The sequence below is a fragment of the Temnothorax nylanderi genome, unplaced genomic scaffold (assembly GCF_030848795.1).
Source record: "Temnothorax nylanderi isolate EJ_2023f unplaced genomic scaffold, tnyl_v1.0 TNYL_tig0781_pilon, whole genome shotgun sequence".
Classification (NCBI taxonomy): Eukaryota; Metazoa; Arthropoda; class Insecta; order Hymenoptera; family Formicidae; genus Temnothorax; species Temnothorax nylanderi.
The window spans coordinates 32,826-52,006 of NW_027249843.1; the positions used below are offsets into that span (position 1 = coordinate 32,826).

The 19,181-nt window shown below is 39.1% G+C and overlaps 1 protein-coding gene and 2 long non-coding RNA genes across 3 annotated transcripts; 2 read left to right on the forward strand and 1 right to left on the reverse strand.

Moving 5' to 3' along the window:
* LOC139785335 (uncharacterized) lies at positions 1-2,051 on the forward strand. Its single transcript, XR_011721899.1, has 2 exons — positions 1-481; positions 852-2,051. It is a non-coding gene; the product is annotated as an uncharacterized lncRNA (long non-coding RNA).
* Positions 2,052-4,104: 2,053 nt separating this feature from the next.
* Positions 4,105-7,235, forward strand: LOC139785329 (uncharacterized). The gene is made up of 2 exons (XR_011721893.1): positions 4,105-4,357; positions 7,090-7,235. It is a non-coding gene; the product is annotated as an uncharacterized lncRNA (long non-coding RNA).
* Positions 7,236-12,360: 5,125 nt separating this feature from the next.
* On the reverse strand, positions 12,361-14,062 carry LOC139785333 (uncharacterized). The gene is made up of 2 exons (XM_071724508.1): positions 12,722-14,062; positions 12,361-12,643 (listed from the first exon to the last, which is right to left on the reverse strand). The coding sequence occupies exon 1, from the start codon at positions 13,954-13,956 to the stop codon at positions 12,880-12,882; it is 1,077 nt and encodes a 358-aa protein (XP_071580609.1). The 5' UTR covers positions 13,957-14,062; the 3' UTR covers positions 12,361-12,643; positions 12,722-12,879.
* Positions 14,063-19,181: the final 5,119 nt, after the last annotated feature.

A 19,181-nucleotide genomic window follows, 5' to 3' on the forward strand; every position in this document is an offset into this window, starting at 1 on the left:
AAACGTGATTATGGAACGGACCGAAAACAGAAACGAGTCCTCCTGCACTGAACAACCGTTCAACATGAGCTGAAGATGGTATCGAGGTATTATATTGTATAAAAGCACGTTTGAGTGCCTGAGGGAAATCTTTTTCCGTCGCAAATGTATCAGTCGATATGTTGAATGATATGATCAATTATAATCACGTTTTCGTTTCGGTTCTGGTCCAGCGAGTTATTAAATATAGCGTTTGTTGTAAAGAGGTGGAAGCCAGTGGCCAGATCGACTATACTGCGTTTAGTGCGTTCACGGAGATAAGTAATAGTGCTGCGACTAGCGTATACGAAATGGGGCATTCTGAGCTTTGTGATTGGTCAATTCTTCTAGAAGCATACAACCAATCACACTACACGGAATATGGCCCCCCATATAGGAGTTGCCAGATGTTACAATGAAACCAACGCTTGGCCAATGCTACGGCAGTCAATTGTCGGCCAAGGTTCTATCAGCCAGTGCTGGGCCATCACTGGCAAATAACTGGCTGCCTACCTATATAGAATAATCCGGCATTACAACGAAGACCAACACTTGGCCGATGGTTGGCAGCCGTACGTCGCCCAACATTCTGTCAGACAGTACTGGGCCATCACTGGCAAATAACTGACTGCCTACCTATATAGAATAATCCGGGATTACAACATAGACCAACACTTGGCCGATGGTTGGCAGCCGTACGTCGCCCAACATTCTGTCAGACAGTACTGGGCCATCACTGGCAAATAACTGACTGCCTACCTATATAGAATAATCTGGCATTACAATGAAGACCAACGCTTGGCCGATGCTACGGCAGTCAATTGCCGGCCAAGGTTCTATCAGCCACCCGTGTAAAAATTTGTTAGGGATGGCCTTACATAACATAAGGCGCCGATCATTAGTTATTAGGGATGCCATAAGAAAGGTTTCCTTATTTTTGTCTAGTAAGACCCTTGTAAAGATTTAATAAGGATATTTCAACTTCATAACTACTTATTTATTAGGGCTAACCGGATGAGGTCCCGATCATTATTTATTAAGGATGCCATAAGAAAGGTTTTTCTTATTTTTGTGTAATGAGGCCCTTGTAAGGATTTGATAAGGATGTTTTAACTTTATAAATATATTTACGAACACAAAATTTCGTAATAAGCCGGCACTGGTTTCTGACATTCACCCGACATTAAGAAATATTATATCATATATCCAATTCAAAATTTTATTACTCTTTTTAAACTGAATTTGTTTATTAAGATAATTTTTGAAAAATTATATATTTGCGCTGGTTATGACATATGTAGATTGTATATAACACTTACATCAAATTAAGAAGTAGTCTACCATGTAAGGCAGTTGGCTCACGATCCAGAGGTCCTGAGGTCCCGAGTTCGAATTCCACCAAGGTAAGTGTGTTTTTCAAATACGAGAAAATATTTATAATCATAGACTGCATCTTAAGAAACAAATTTAGTTAAAAAATAGTAATACAATTTCAAAATAAATAATTTTTTTTATGTCGGGTGAATATCGGAAATCAGTGTCGGCTCGATACTGGCTCGATACTGGCACGTAGCATTGTATCAGAAATCTGGCACCTGGCAACCAGTATTGGCGCAGTACTAAACCGATCATAAATCCTGTACTGGGGCAGTACTAGTAGACAACGGCTGGGCCAGTACTGTCTGCCAGTATTGGGCCCAAGTTATCATCCGGTACTGGCGCCAGTACCGCGCCAGTAGTGTTGCCAGTACTACGCCAGTACCCGAACTGCAACAACCAGTACTGGCGCAGTATTGGGCCGTTTCGTATGTAAACAAATTCACAGTTGAGTTCGAGAATCAAGGTCCTATACTATAAATGTAGAGTTGTAGGCAGGCATCTCGCGACGCCTTTATTTATGGCATGGTTTACTTCAAGAAAGTTAAATTAAAAGTTAATAGTTACCGATAAAATGTAACTAAATTAAGTTAAAAGTTAAAAGTCTAAAATGTAACTAAGTTAAGTTAAAAATATTTAACTTTTTAACTTTTTAACTTAACTTTTATCTTTTTAACTAGACACTACCCAACCTTGACTGTATCACATAATTCGCAAGTTGCTGACTGGCCGCCAGGAGCTTTCAAGCAATATTGCCATACCCAGCTCTTCTGCATTTTCTTAATTTGTGAACTTCTCACACTGCAAGCGTAAATCACGATACTGTGATCACGAAATCGCGATACCATATTATTTAGTACGTTTATATTTGTTTGCTTGGGTTGCCGTGTTTTTCAAATTTTTCCTGCCAACACTGTTTTGTTATTTACATGTATAGCAGTAGCATGGCAAGGACAACACGAGTAAACTATTATAAACGTACTAAATAATATAGTATCGCGATTTCGTGATCACAGTATCGTGATTTACGCTTGCAGTGTGAGAAGTTCACAAATTATTATAATATATAATAAATAATTATGTTAATGTTATATATATATGTATATATATATATGATTTCTGCCCAGTGCTCTGAATGTCAACGTGAAGAAATTCAAGCAAGCGCGGGTAAACGGCTGGAGTAACGTAACTATGACTCTCTTAATGATTAATATTTATTCTCTCTATGGATTATTATTTATTCAAGTCTTCGAAATCAAACATTCTCTTTGTTGTTTCTCCTTAATTTCCATTCTTGTTCTAATCTCTAATGCATAAAATAAATAGGTTAGATTCCGATAACTCTGGTGCCTTAATTTGACGATGGTTTCTGGTAGTACTTTTAATGCTGAACAAAAAATTATATAGGTCTTATAGGGCTAACTGCTCTGGTTTTCGAGATATACAGTGTTAAAGTTAAAAATAAATAATATGAATTTTTAAATAATACTTCAATTGTGTGTGTATAAACAGTACATACGTAAGCGAGGGAGGGGCTACCGCATCTCCCCTGAAAGCAGGGGGGTGGGGGTAAACTTAGGTTCGCGTGAAAAGTTGAAAACACGAACACATGCTAAGCACAAATACTGTTAGGGTGGAGTCCCATGGAGCGGATTACGCCGGAGCGGAACGAGCGGATCACCAATCACGGGATCATTCTGATAGAACTCTTTCAAAGATTCCGTCGAAACGGTCCTGTGATTGGTGATCCGCTCGTTCCGCTCCGGCGTAATCCGCTCCATGGGACTCCACCCTTATGCTTCACGTAAAGAATGTACACAAGAACGCGCATACCTTTTCCATTCGAGACAAAAACGTAAACAACGTAAGAAGATATTTCGAGGTCTACCCTCTCTCCTCTGACTCGAATGTAGGGCGAAACAAGGTTTATCATTGTCACGGTTCGTGTTTTCAACTTTTCACGCGAACCGAGGTTCACCCCCACCTTCCCCCTGCTTTCGGAGGAAGTGCGGTAGCCCCTCCCTTGCTTACGTGTGTACCTATGTAGGTTAGTTGACGCGCTTTAAACACTTAAATACTTTTAAAGCGCGTCACTAATCTACATAGGTTAGTTGACGCGCTTTAAATACTTAAATACTTTTAAAGCGCGTCACTAACCTACATAGGTTAGTTGACGCGCTTTAAACACTTGAATACTTTTAAAGCGCCGAAAGCGCGTCACTAACCCATGTAGTGGCACCTCGTTTCGCGCGCCTTGTATTTTTAACTTTAACACTGTATATCTCGAAAACCAGAGCAGTTAGCCCTATAAGACCTAATAATTTTTTGTTCAGCATTAAAAGTACTACCAGAAACCATCGTCAAATTAAGGCGCCAGAGTTATCGGAATCTTGCCAATAAATATGCGAAACAAATAAAAATATATGTATAAAATAACAAGTGGCGTTATCGATGAAATCATCTTTCATTTATTTATTTATTCACTGTAGCATAGTTTTATAGTCACGTGGCAAATATAGAGTGATAGAGCAACGCACGGAAAGAACTTAATTTTACAAAATAAGAGATTACCTAACAGAACAAAAAAAAATACAAAACTTGATATAATTAAATGTCGACTATATACGTATGAAATGCATGTACTTCTTTTCTATAGACATATATGTTTTAGAGTTCCACAATGGTGGCAAGATTGGACGTACTGCTTTGGTTTTGACGGTAGCTATAAGACTACTTGGGATAAAATGATGGAACTATATCAGCGAACATCTGATAAGAAACTTTGGAAAATATTGAATTGGGCTGAAAATCCTAATATCATTTATCAACTATTTGAATATTATAGCATCGAATACTACATTATTTAACCACATGGATCATGCATTTATCTTCAATTTAACCATGCATGCAACGATTTGGTCCTTGACTACATATTAGAAAATTTTAATAATATAAAACCCAGGTAATAACATTTCTCTTTATAAATATATATTCTATTTTCTTTAAATAAATTTATCGTATATATTAATTATGAATATGTATTTTATTAATAATATGTAAATATATTTGCCTTTTTAATTAATAGTCAATTTTGAAGAACATTGATATAATACATACATAATATATAATATATATCTTTTGCAAACAGGAGACAATTGTTTACGGCATATATACCACTCAAAAGTATTGTATCACTATATGGAAAGGAAAGTCGTTACTTTAATGAAGAAAGACATACATAAATGTTATAAAATTTTATTTTAGTACTGTTATTTTATGCTTTGATAAGAATACTTTGAGAAAAAAAACAAAGATCACAAGGATTTGATTGACTTTGAATAATTATCATTGATGACAATTTGAAACAATATTTCTATCAAAGCATAAAATAACAGTATTAAAATAAAATTTTATAATATTTATTTATCTTAATGATTTAATTGCGTTGTTTCAAATTGTCATCAACATTACCAATTCTTTAAGTAATCTACACTTCTCACAAAAATTAAAGGAATACTAAATTTATCTTTAAAAATAGGCAAAATTCAAGCAGCTGTAACTTTGTTTAAATTTAAAAAGAGGATTTTATAGCTTAAAACCTCTACTTTCGAAAGGTTACTATTATTTTTTAGTTTCTGTGAGTTTGGTAATTTTTACATATAGAAAAATACAAGCTGGACAAAATAGAAAATTTTTCTCTCACTTTGTAGGCCTGTCACGTGCACAAAAAAATTTTCGAAAATTTTCGACTTCCTAACGTGAAAGCTTGAAGTTTTTCTTGCAAAATCTTTTTTTAAAAATGTGTCTACGATTTTTTGTTACTGATTGTGAGTTATCATGGATTGAATAAGAAATGAGCATTTTGACTTTGATTGCTCATAACTCTCTTAAAAATCATCGTATCGGAATTTAAAAAACAGATTCTTAAAGCTGAAACTTTGCTCTATTGAACGGTATAATTGCCAAATTTTTTTAAATAACATGTAGACATGAAAATAACACGTAGAATAAAAATCACTAATTTTTACATTATCTTCATCCATTTTTATCATGTCTACGTGTTATTTAAAAAATTTGGCAATTATACCGTTCAATAGAGCAAAGTTTCAGCTTTAAGAATCTGTTTTTTAAATTGCGATACGATAATTTTTAAGAGAGTTATGAGCAATCAAAGTCAAAATGCTCATTTCTTATTCAATCCATGATAACTCAGTAACAAAAAATCGTTGACACATTTTTAAAAAAAGATTTTGCAAGAAAAACTTCAAGCTTTCACGTTAGGAAGTCGAAAATTTTCGCAGATTTTTTTGTGCACGTGACAGGCCTACAAAGTAAGAGAAAAATTTTCTATTTTGTCCAGCTCGTAGTTTTCTATATGTAAAAATTACCAAACTCACAGAAACTAAAAAATAATAGTAACCTTTCGAAAGTAGAGGTTTTAAACTTTAAAATCCTTTTTTTAAATTTAAACAAAGTTACAGCTGCTTGAATTTTGCCTATTTTTAAAGATAAATTTAGTGTTCTTTTAATTTTTGTGAGAAGTGTATAATTTACTTTTACTTAAATATTATTAATTTTTATGTTAATAATAATTTTTTGTGGCTAGTTACTAATTTGCTAATTCAATAAAAATTTAATTTGTTGTTATTGCTAATTTCGTGAATAATTAAAAAATAAAAATTTTTTGCCGATCCCTGCTTAACACTACAAAATGCGTGATATCAGTACAAAATTACCTTTTTCAAAAAAGGTAAAAAAGGCGCCAAGTACACGCAATGTATTTTGTAAATTCAAAAATCCAACCTAAGTGGTAGCTTTATTTCTCCTTCACAAAATTATGTTACCTAACTTAACTCAAGTGATATGTATTTCAAAAAAAAAGATGTGAAATCTTTAAATTAAATTAGGCCAATTGCAAAGAGAATATGTATATTGCTTTGAAAAATAATTGTTGTGCAACTAGTTTTAAAAAATAAAACCCAAGTGGTATCTTTGTGTTTCTATTCAAGAGTCTTCCTATTTCAACCAAGTGGTAATAGCTTCTTAATTCTCTTTAACAAATTTTTAATATTACAAAGAATTATTTTAATTACAAAGAATTAAAGAAGTAACAGTACAAAATAAAAATATTTAATTAAAATAAAATAAATAAATTTTTTTTGTAAAAAAACTTGGCGCTGCTAGACTTCGAAATTTAAACATTATTACTTAGATTTTTGATTGAATAAAAAAACAATAAACATAATTTAGGGAAGAATGCGACAGGAGTAAAAAAGCAGCGCCAAGTTTTTTTACAAGAAAAATTTATTTATTTTATTTTAATTAAATATTTTTATTTTGTACTGTTACTTCTTTAATTCTTTGTAATTAAAATTATTTTTTGTAATATTAAAAATTTGTTATGGGGTAACGCCACTCTAGCGCACCCTAATTTTGACAATTTTTTATGGGAATATAGTAAATGGAATACAAAATCTGTTTAAAGGCCTTTATTGTACATACTTTAATACTTATTGTACATACGTACTTTGTAAAAATGGTGCACGTTTGAACAAAACGTTTCATTTTTCAAACAATGAAACGTTTTGTTCAAACGTGCACCATTTTTACAAAAAATAATATTTTTTAATTTCCGTATGTACTTCCCGAGCTAATCTTATATAAAACTAAAAAATTTTTGGTTTTTTGTTCCAGGTCAAAAATTGGAGGAGAAATCTTTCCGGCCGCAGAACACTTCCGGCTTCCTTTGCTGAGCTCTGGCGCCGCCATTTTGTAAAAAAAAAATTGAAAAAAATTGTGAACACACTTTGAAGTATGTACAATAAAGGCCTTTAAACAGATTTTGTATTCTATTCACTATATTCCCATAAAAAATTGTCAAAATTAGGGGGCGCTAGAGTGGCGTTACCCCTTAAAGAGAATTAAGAAGCTATTACCACTTGGTTGAAATAGGAAGATCCTTGAATAGGAACACAAAGATACCACTTGGGTTTTATTTTTTACTAGCTGGTTACCCGGGCTCCGCCCCGGAGGACATATGTAATAAGACACGCAAATAGTCTCTCTTTCTCTCTTTCTCTCTCTCTTTCTCTCTCTCTCTCTCTCTCTCCCCCCTCTCTCCCCCCCCCCTCTCTCTCTCTCTCTCTCTCTCTCGAATGTCGGATATTTCGAGGTAAAAATTGCTTCTATTCTAACCTCTATCTGACTGGATTGTCTTTTGGTGAGGATTTCTGCTGCGCATGCTCTTGGTTTCTGCTTCCCATTTTTCTCTGCGCATCGCTATTGGTGGACACGTGCATGAGTTGCTACCTTCACTGCTCTCTCTGTATGTGGCTGCTATTGGACGGACAAGCGCGTATGCCTCCGATTTAACCACAACTGCGGCATCTCTTGAGATCTTTGCGTACTTCATGCTTGCTGCATGATCAGTGTGCCTAGTGACTTTTGTTAGTGACAGCTTATAAAGGTGCGATTTCACGATGACGCTCGACGCTGGATTCGAGCGTCAAACAGCGCCAAAAAGCTAAACTGTGTTTAGCTTTGACACTCGACGCTCGAATTCAGCCAATCCAGTGGTTAGGTTATATTTCGCGTCCCTCTGAATCTATCATGTGACCAGATTTGACGCTCGAATCCAGCGTCGAGCGTCATCGTGAAATCGCACCTTAACACATGCAGCCTACGTGCACTAAGTGCAGAAAATTAATTGCGAACAGGTCGGTTGTGTGCGGGGAGTGCGGAAGGGTGTTTCATCCTGGTTGTATCAGGTCATATTCCGTGACTAAATACGCTGATACTTGCTGCAAATCTCTATTATCGTCATTGCACATACCTCCTCTCACACCGGGAATTGAAAAGAGCGCGCAATCATTCGATTTTGAAAACATGGCCTCTTCTGTTGACCCCCGTACTCAATCGAGCCTACAACCCGCGACGAATGATCTTTTGCTGGGACTGATCGAGCAGATGAAAAAGTCTGATTCCAGGATCTCTGCTTTCATCGAAAGTCAGCAGTCAACAAATGACGAAAGTAAAAAGTCAGAGTTAAGGCTCTCTGCCTTTATTGAATGTCAGCTGAGAACCAATGACCTAATCAATGGTAAACTTGATCAACTAAATAGATTATCTGAAACTGTTGCTAGTAATACTCAGCGTATTTCCAGCTTAGAACAAAAGAATGCGGCTCTCAAGAGTGAATTGCAAAACTTAAAAACTACTCGGTCTCCCCAGCAAATTTGTGATGCGAATGAGCTTATTGTGTCGGGATTACCTGATACGCTTTCTGTTACTCCGTCTGTGGTTGCTCAGAACTTGCTTGCGGCTCTTGGCGCTTCCGATATTTCTCCACATATTCTTAATGTAAGAGCTGTTCGTAAACCTCTCCCGGAATCTGCTTGTGATCGACCTAAGGCTGTTGCATCTAGGAACTCTTTTATTATCACTGTAACCTCTAGTGCCGTCCGCGATTTAATTATTTCGAAAAAACGTACCAAGGGTGTTCTTAGGCAGGGAGAGATTTGCGGTAACGACTCCAAAAACATTGTCTATGTTAATGAATTGCTCTCTAAAGATTGTTACGAATTGTTGCAACAAACAAAGCGTGTTGCTAAAGAGCGGTCATGTAAGTATGTTTGGGTGAGGGATGGAAGGATATGTGTGAGGCACTCTGATGGTGCGCCCGTTATTTACATTGGGTCAAGTGCCGATCTTACGAAGTTTGACTGACCACGCCTGATTTATCCACAGAAATGCTTAAAACAAAATGAATCTGAATTTCGTGTTGCTCAGTTTAACGCTAACTCTCTTCGTGGTCACATTGAGCTGGTCAGACTTCACTTTGATTCCAATCCGCATCATATTATCTCAATATCTGAAACGTGGCTTCATGAAGGTATTTCGGATGAGCTTATGGCCTTAGATGGCTATTTTTTGATTCGCCATGACCGAGTTGGGCGTATGGGAGGGGGCGTGGCCTGTTACATTCACCACTCACTTAAGGCTAAGCTAATTGCGTCCTCTGCGGCTACTTGCATTAACGCTCCTGAATACCTCATTATTGAAATCCGATTGCCAAGTGATGAAACTGTCTTATTTGCGTCAGTTTATAGGAGACCTAAGGGCTTTCTTTTTCATGACTTTGCTCAGGCACTTACCAGTGTCTCTCATCTGTATAAGAATATTATCATAGATGGCGATCTAAATTGTAATCTACTGGCAAATAGCTTTGAAGCGATTTACTTGCGTGATCTTATGTCGAGTCTATCTATGAATATTGTTTAATCTGACGCTACGTATCATACTGCTACCACCGACTCATGGCTCGATGTCCTAGCGGTGGACGATTGCGAGAAGGTCTTTAGATTTTCTAAGTCCGAGTGCCCGTTTATTGCTGGTCATGATTTAATTGAGTTGTCGCTTTCACTGGGCACTAAGTTGGTAACGAAGCGTGCTATCTCAAGGCGTTGCTATCGAGCTATTGACACTGATAAATTCCTGGTCCATCTTCAGTCTTTATCTGAGAGTCCTGAGGTGATGGCTTGTGTTCATGCCACTGATCAGTCATGTGCTTCACAGGTTAATAGATTTTGTTCAGTATTGTCCGAAACTTTACTTAATACACTCGATGTGTTTGCACCAGAGCGTGTTTTTATCATTAAAAAACCTCCTGCGCGGTGGCTCACAAGTGGACTTAAGGCTAGGATTCGTATTCGCAATCATGTTTACAAGCAGGCGAAGCGGTCAAATAGTTTACTTGGTTATTCCGTCTACAGACATTTCCGCAACCAACTCAATGTTGATATTAAGCGTGCCAAAAGCGAGTTTCAACTTAGTTCTCTCAAAAATATCACCGACTCGGCTAAATTATGGAGAGAGCTTGCACGTTTAGGTCTTGTAAAGTCATCCTTAGTTTCTCCTCTACATTACTTTACACCCAATCAACTTAATTCATACTATGTCTCTTTTTCTGATGCTTATTCGCCTTGTCTATATGATAACTTTACTTCTGCTATTGCTCAGGTTGCTTGCCCATCTCAGCGTCCTGAGTTCGTTTTTTCTGTGATAACGCCTCGTACGATTTTTGAGTTGATGTCTGCGTGTCCACTCCATTCCTATGCGTCTGGTTCGGATGGTATTCCTCTTTACATTTTGCGTATGGCTTGGCCCGTGATCTCTTCGTCTTTAACGGCTCTTTTTAATCGCTCATTAGAACATTCTTCCTTCCCGTCTCAGTGGAAGCGTGCACTTATTCGCCCACTCTCGAAGATTCGCATTCCTTCATCCCCGTCAGACACGAAACCGATAGCCAATCTGCCTGAGCTGTCTAAGGTGCTTGAGCGGATCGTTGCTTTGCAGATTAATGAATACCTAACCAAATATGATCTCATGAGTCCCAAACAGTCTGCGTATTGTCCGTATCATAATACTCAGTCTGCGCTTTTGCGAGTTTGTGACGACATCAAGAAAGCGATTGATATTGGATTTATAACGATCATGATCCTTTTCGATTTCAGCAAAGCGTTCGACACGGTTCCACATCTTAGACTTCTGATTAAACTTAAAGAGTTGGGTTTTTCTGACTCCGTTCTTATTTGGCTTTTCTCATACCTTACTGGTCGTTCTCAGGCTGTGGTGGATGGTAAGGGTAATTTTTCCTCTTGGTTACTCACGTTGTGTGGTGTTCCTCAGGGCTCCGTACTTGGTCCACCCTTGTTTACTCTTTATATTAATGACATTGGTAAGGTTCTGATTTATTCGGAACATATGATATTTGCGGATGATGTCCAGATCTATCGTTCTTGTGCTCCTTCTGACCTTCTCTATAACCTCAACTTGATCTCCAAAGATGCGAATTCTATTTTCGACTATGCAGGGGAAAATGGTTTGAAATTGAACCCTGCTAAATCCAAAGTAATAATATTTGGAAGCGGGACAAATATCAATAATATTGATCTGAACCTTCTACCACCCATTGTTGTCAACGATACGCCTTTGCCATATGTAAACGAGGTGAGGAACCTCGGAGTCTTTCTTCAGTCTAATCTTTCCTGGAATAAGCATGTCTCGCATGTCTCGCAACGAGTTCACCATTCGTTACACAAGCTGAAATTCAACAAGAACTCTCTTTCCACGGAACTTAGAATCAAGCTAGTAACGACTTTGGTACTACCTCACTTGGATTACTGCTGCCTTATATATCACAGCTTGAGCAAGGAACTTAATCTGAAATTGCAGAGATTCGTGAATAGCTGCATCAGATTTATTTACAATTTGCGGAGGGATGAGCACATAACGCAGTATAGACGACGCCTAGGGTGGCTTTCTGTGGAAAACAGAAGACGGTATTTTCTTGGCTGTCAGATGTTTCGAATAATTTACATGGGATCGCCAACGTATTTGAGTGAACTTTTTACCCCACTTGACCTATCACTCAGAAGATCTAATTGACTAGCTAATTCTTCTGCGCAAACATTTCATATTCCTGCTTTCAGAACCGAGGTGTATAGAAATTCCTTTCGGATATCGGCCATCTATTTTTGGCACTCTCTTCCAGGCAATATCACGTCAGCAACTTCTTTTGCAACTTTCAAGAGTCTTCTTCGTAATTACTTATTTTCATCCGAATTCGCATGTTAAGTTCTTATCTATATTTATCTCCTCTAGTTTTTAGCTTTTTCCTTAGTGTTAAGCTGCGTTTAGTTCTAACCTGCGTTTAGATTAATCTTCTTCTGTATTATTTTTTTCCTAGTTGTAAGTTGCGTCTAGTTTTAAGTTGCGTGTACACTATTCAATGTATCATTTAGTTTATTTTATATTGTTATTATGTTATGCTTTCCTTGCCCTTTAGCTTTGCTTGGGCATAAATATATTAATCAATAAAGCATATAGGCTCTCAAGATTAATACAATGTGAGTAGGTGAGGCAATTAGAGCCAAGCGCGGTAGTCAAAGCGCAAAACAATTTAAAAGTAATCAATAGATATATTAACGAACGTTTCGACACATTTTTCGTGTCCTCTTCAGCGTTAAAAGTTACATATAGTCAAAAACGAAGATTTACAGAAAGTCGAGTATAAGGCGTAGTCATCGACAAATAAAGTATAAAGGACGCAGTCTAAGAATAAAATTAAATCAGGATGTACCATAGTCGAAAGCCCGACATGCCGGTGTGCAATCGCTCCACATCCATCTCATCCTCGAATAATCTCGCCAGGTTGAAAGACCAAGTGGGTGAAAGATTCGAACCATGCCTGTACCATTAACGAAGTCACGATGTGGCAAGGGCGTAAATTATCTATGTTGATTAGATGACTAATGAATTTACTTACGGAGCAACCGCAGACCAGAATATCGCACCGCGAAAGCGACAAACGCCTCACATTGTAACGAGCTAACCGTTCGACGCGTCGCGAGTGAGTGAAGCATCGGTAGGAAGGTTAACACAATATACACCGAGGGAGGGGATAGATTATCGTATACAGTCGTTCTAAATTTTTGACAGTCTCTCGATCACACTTAGATACGTGTCAGGCAGACCCTCAGCATCAGTCTGCAAATTCAACCCCTTCGCCTGCCTTTTTATACATATCATCTCAGAAACTGAACGTTTATAATAATAGGATTCGTGGTCTAAAATTTCAACGTTCTTCCAATCAAAATCGTGATTACATTCGACTCTATGCTCGGTTATGACAGAATGATTCGGAGTATTCCAATTAATATGATTACGATGCTCCCTAATTCTAGTTTGCAATTGCCTACTAGTTTGGCCCACGTAAGAAGCATCGCAATCATTGCAATTAATCTTATATACTACGTTACATTTATTAGACCGTGGAAGACTATCCTTCTGCGCCTTGATGAATGTGCGCATCTTATTTAGGCTGTTATACGACAGTCTCACGTTCAATTCCCTTATGGCGTTCTTAAATTTTTCTGTAATCGTCGGGATGTACGGTAAAGTGAAAAAAGGAGCAACCTCCTCTTCATTCCGTCTCACATTCGTATTCGAGTCTCTGTTAAATAAAAACTTAAGACGCTCGCGCAAGATCCCATAGATGAATTCCAGTGGATAACAATTATTAAGTAAGATTCCAATGACCAGACTGAGATTCTTAGCATGCAAGGACGGGTGCGATAACAAAAATGCTCTATCTATTAAGCCTATGGCCGTCCCTCTTTTTTGGCATACCGGATGCTGCGACATAAAATTTAGATACCTGCCAGAAAAAGTTGGTTTATGGAACCAATCAAATGTTAGCCTATTGTTGTTCAATATCATCGTGATCTCCAAGAAATTTAACTTGTCATCTTCACCGATTTCTATGGTGAATTTCAGCCTAGGATGGAAGGAATTAAAAACATCTAAGGTATGCTGCAGCAAAGTCGACGGTGCCGCCAGTGTTATGTCGTCAATGTATCTTTTATAAAAAGGAGGGATGTATTTTAAGGTGCAAAGAGCTATAGTTTCCAAATCCTGTAACACAATGTCAGCAGCCATGGGGGAAAGAGGAGAACCCATGGGAACCCCGAAAGTTTGCCGATAAATGTTCCCATTGAACATAAAAAAGGTGGAATTTAATATCAGCCTGACCGCAAATTTAAACAATTTAAACAATTTAAACCTGCGTTTAAATTGTTTTGCGCTTTGACTACCGCGCTTGGCTCTAATTGCCTCACCTACTCACATTGTATATTAATCAATCAATCAATCAATCAATCTCTCTCTCTCTCTCTCTCTCTCTCTCTCTCTCTCTCTCTCTCTCTCTCTCTCTCTCTCTCTCTCTCTCTCTCTCTCTCTCCTCTCTCTCTCTCTCTCTCTCTCTCTCTCTCTCTCTCTCTCTCTCTCTCTCTCTCTCTCTCTCTCTCTCTCTCTCTCTCTCTCTCTCTCTCTCTCTCTCTCTCTCTCTCTCTCTCTCTCTCTCTCTCGCTCTCTCTCGTAAGTATCGATTGTGGATCGCTGTGTTCTTGCTCCTGCTTTGAGTGGATCTATTTTCTGCCGTGAGCTGCCTTCGGGCCTTTTTTGTTGCAGATTTAAGCAAGTCTTTGTTGCTTGTCACGCGCCTTATTTTTTCTTGGAGATTGCCACCTAATTCCGGGTATTTTCGTGACAAGTAGCATTTTGCGTCCTAACCTCGTTCTTGGAATCATCGTGGAATTCTCGGAGTTGCCCGTGTAAAACCTCGACCCTGCTGCGCATGCGCCTGGTGATCTGCTCTTTCTGCATCTTACTTTTCTTGGGTCTGACGTGTGTGCGTAGCTGATCTGCGTGGCCTGCCTGGGCTCTTGATTGGTCGTGTTGACTGCTGCTGCGCATGCGCCAATCGTTACCGGCTTCTCTCTGCATCCTATCCCCGTTCGCGTGCTGCCTGATAGCTGATTGGCTGCCGTCCGTGCATGTGCCTATTGTCGCCGGGCATCTGTATATCTGTCTCACTGCTAATTGGCTACCGTCCGTGCGTGTGCCTATCGTCGCCGGGCATCTTTATATCTATCTCACTGCTGATTGGCTACCGTCCGTGCGTGTGCCTGTCGTCGCCGTGCATCTTTATATCTATCTCACTGCTGATTGGCTGCTGTGTGCGGCACCGTGCCTGCGGATTTATATGACTTTCACATCTAATTGGTGACTTGTGCTTGAGGATCTATGTGACTTTCACATCTAATTAGTGACTAACTGCATCGAACTATACTGCATCTCGGGGATGCAGCCTGCGTGCACTAGGTGCAAGAAGTCGATAGCAACTACTTCGGTTGAGTGCGAGTGCAAGAGAGTTTTCCATCCTGGCTGTGTTAAGCCATACTCTGTCTATAAGTACGCTGATACTTGTTGCAAATTATTATCCACTTCATTAAATTTTTACTCTTACACCTGAGGTCGAAAAAACAGTGCAGTTATTTGATTTAAATATGGCTACTCCTGCTTGCACTGGCACTCAGTCGCAGTCTCATAGTGACATCTCAACAAATGATCTCCTGCGTCAATTGATGGATCAATTGAAGGCGTCGGAGGCTAGATTTTTCACTTTTGCCAAGGAGCAGGAGGCTAGATTTTCCGCTTTCGTGAAGGAGCAGCAGAGTACGAACAATGAGCTTAATGAAAAGCTTAATAAGCTTAATTCTATTGCGATTTGCGTCGAGCGGAATAATCAGCGCATTGCTACGTTAGAGCAGCAGTGTGCTGCTCTGTCAAATGAGATCGGCGAATTGAGGGGTGATCGTGGAGCCTCTGGCTCTTCCTTGCAGAGTCAGTCTATGAATGAGATTATTGTATCTGGAGTGCCGGCCACAATGTCTATCACCCCCTCGGCATGCGTGCGAAATGTGTTTGTGACCTTAGACATCCCTGATCTGTCTTGCCACATTCTCGATATCAGGGCTGTCGCTCGGAAGCCTTCGCCGGTGGTGCTGCATGGTAGACCTTTGCCCGTCTCTGATACTATTTCCTTGATTGTCACTTTAGCTTCGGGTGCTGTCCGTGATGTTGTGATGGCCAAGAAGCGTGCACGGCGCACGCTGAGGCAGAGGGATGTTTGCGACAATGACTCGGATCGGCGTGTACATGTAAACGAGCTGCTACCTAAATTCATTTACGAATTGCTTCAACAGACAAAGCGTGTAGCCAAAGATAAGTCTTACGCGTATGTCTGGGTGAGGGATGGTTGCATCCGTGTCAGGCGCTCTGACGGTGAGCCCGTAATTCAGATTTCCTCCATGGCTGATCTTGATAAGCTTGTTTGATGTGTGCACGCCGGTCGCTCTGCGTTGTCTGATCATGTAATATCACCATTTGCGCATCGTCGCTCTGCCTCGGGGACCATTCAATTTCGTGTGGCCCAATTTAACGCCAATTCTCTGCGTGGTCATATTGATTTCATCAGACTATATTTTAATACCAACCACTATCATGTAATTTCTGTGTCTGAAACTTGGCTTCATGCGGGCGTTTCTGATGACCTTGTGGCTTTAGATAACTATTTTTTGTTACGTCGTGACAGAGTGGGGCGAGCGGGCGGTGGAGTAGCATGTTATATAAGCAAATCGCTTAAAGTCAAAATTGTGGCTGTCTCCAGTAATCTTTATGATAATTCACCTGAGTATCTAATTATTGAAATACGCTTTCCAGATGGTGAATCAGTGCTATTCGCGTCTATTTATAGAAGACCTAAGGGCCTCCTCTTTCATGACTTTGTCGAGACATTAAATAGATACTCACACCTGTATAAAAATGTAATGATTGGCGGAGATTTGAATTGCAATTTGTCATCGACCAGTTACGAGGCGAACTACTTACGCGAGCTTATGTTCAGCTTATCACTGCACATTATTAATTCTGAACCTACCCATCACACGGCTACCTCAGACTCATGGCTTGATGTTTTGATTATTGATGATGCTGATAAGCTTTTATCTTTCGCTAAATCTCAGTGTCCTTTCATAGCTGGTCATGATATAATAGAGTTATCTATGTTACTAAATTCTAATTCGATATCTGAGCGCACTATTTCGCGGCGAAATTACAGGAGTATTGACTGCTCTGAATTCTTGGATTACCTTGTATCCATCGCTGGTATAGTGCGGGCAGAGGTTGATGAAGTGTCTAACGACATTGTTGTTGACAAATTCTGCGAAGTGATGTCTCGCAACCTGTTAAAAGCACTGGATATTTTTGCTCCCATTCGTATATTTACAATTAAAAAGCCTCCAGTGCGGTGGCTCACAGGTGATCTTAAAGCTCGGATGCGTACTCGCAGTCAGCTATATAAGCAGGCAAAACGCTCCAATAGTCTACTTGGATATGCTACTTATAGACATTTTCGCAATCAGCTTAATGAAGATATTAGGCGCGCTAAAAGTGTATTTCAATTTAAATCTCTTGAAAACATCAACGATCCTTCAAAACTTTGGAGAGAACTTGCTCGTCTTGGTCTAGTAAAGTCAACTCTGGTCTCACCTTTACATTTTTTTACTCCTGATCAATTAAATTCTTACTATGTTTCGGTTTCTGCTACTCTGTCACCTTGCTCATTTACTGACTTTATTTCTGCTATTGATCTGGTCTCTCGTCCATCTCAGCGTCCTGAGTTTGTTTTCTCTGTTATAACGTCGGATATGGTCTATAAGCTAATTTCTATGGGACCTCTTCATTCTTACGCGTCGGGTGTGGATGACTTACCTCTCTACATTCTGCGAATGGCTTGGCCCGCGATTTCATCGTGTCTAACCGCTCACTGGAAACCTCTTCTTTTCCGTCTCAGTGGAAGCGGGCGCTTATCCGTCCTCTCTCAAAGATTCGGACTCCTTTATCCCCATCTGATACGCGACCGATAGCTAATCTGCCCGAACTATCGAAAATACTTGAAAGGATCGTCGCTTCGCAGATCACTGATTATTTAAGCAAGTACAATCTCATAAATCCCAGACAGTCTGCGTATCGCCCGAGTCATAACACTCAGTCAGCACTTCTGCGTGTTTGTGATGAGATCAAGAAAGCGATTGACAACGGACTCGTGTTGATTATGATTTTTTTTCGATTTTAGTAAAGCGTTTGACACTGTTCCGCATCTTCAACTTCTCATTAAACTTAAAGAGTTAGGATTTTCTGACCCAGTCCTTATATGGATTTATTCATATTTGACAGGCCGTTCTCAGGCTGTGGTTGATGATGCGGAGGGTCTTTCGTCTTGGCTTTTTACGTTGTGTGGAGTACCGCAGGGATCTGTACTGGGACCACCTTTATTTTCCTTGTACATAAATGATATCAGCAGAGCACTGTTGTATTCAGAACATATGATATTCGCTGATGATGTTCAGATATATCGAGCGTGTCCACCCTCTGATATTCTTCATAATCTCAATTTGATCTCTAGGGATGCAAACGCCATCTTTGATTATGCCTCGGTAAACGGTTTGAAACTGAACCCTGCCAAATCCAAAGTGATCATATTCGGCAGCAATAGAAACGTCAATAATATTGATCTCAACCTTCTACCACCTATCACAGTTAACAACATACCTTTACCATTTGTCAGTGAGGTGAGGAATTTGGGAGTAGTTTTTGAGTCCAATCTCTCTTGGAGGAAGCACATTTCGCTTGTTTCGCAAAAAGTCCATTGGGCGTTATACAAGCTTAAGTTTAACAAAAACTCTCTCTCCACTGAGCTTAGAATTAAACTTGTGACGACATTAGTTCTACCTCATTTGGATTATTGCTGTCTAGTTTATCATGGCCTAAGTGAGGAACTGAACACCAAACTACAGAGACTCGTGAATTGTGGTATTAGGTTTATTTACAACTTGCGACGAGATGAGCATGTTACTCCGTACAGACGTCGCCTGGGATGGCTTTCAGTCAAAAACAGACGGCTGTATTTTCTCGGATGTCAGATATATCGCATACTTTATATGTCCTCACCTGTGTATTTAAGTGAGCTATTTACACCTCTTGACTCATCGCTTAGGAGATCTGAACGATTGGCTACTTCTTCAACTCACATTTTTCATATTCCAGCTCATACAACAGTTACTTACAGAAACTCTTTCCAGCTTTCGTCCATTTATTTCTGGCATTCTCTTCCAAGCAATATTACATCAGCTTCGTCTCTTGCATCCTTTAAGTGTCTTCTTCGTGCGTTTCTGTTTTCGTCTGAATCAGAGTGACCGGTTTTTAGTCTCTGTCTGTCTGTGCAATATTTTTCCGTTAGTTTTAAGTAGTGTTAAGTCAGTTGTATTTTGCGTTGCGCACTTTTATTAGTTTTAAGTACTACTGTAGGTTGGTTTTTTCTTTTT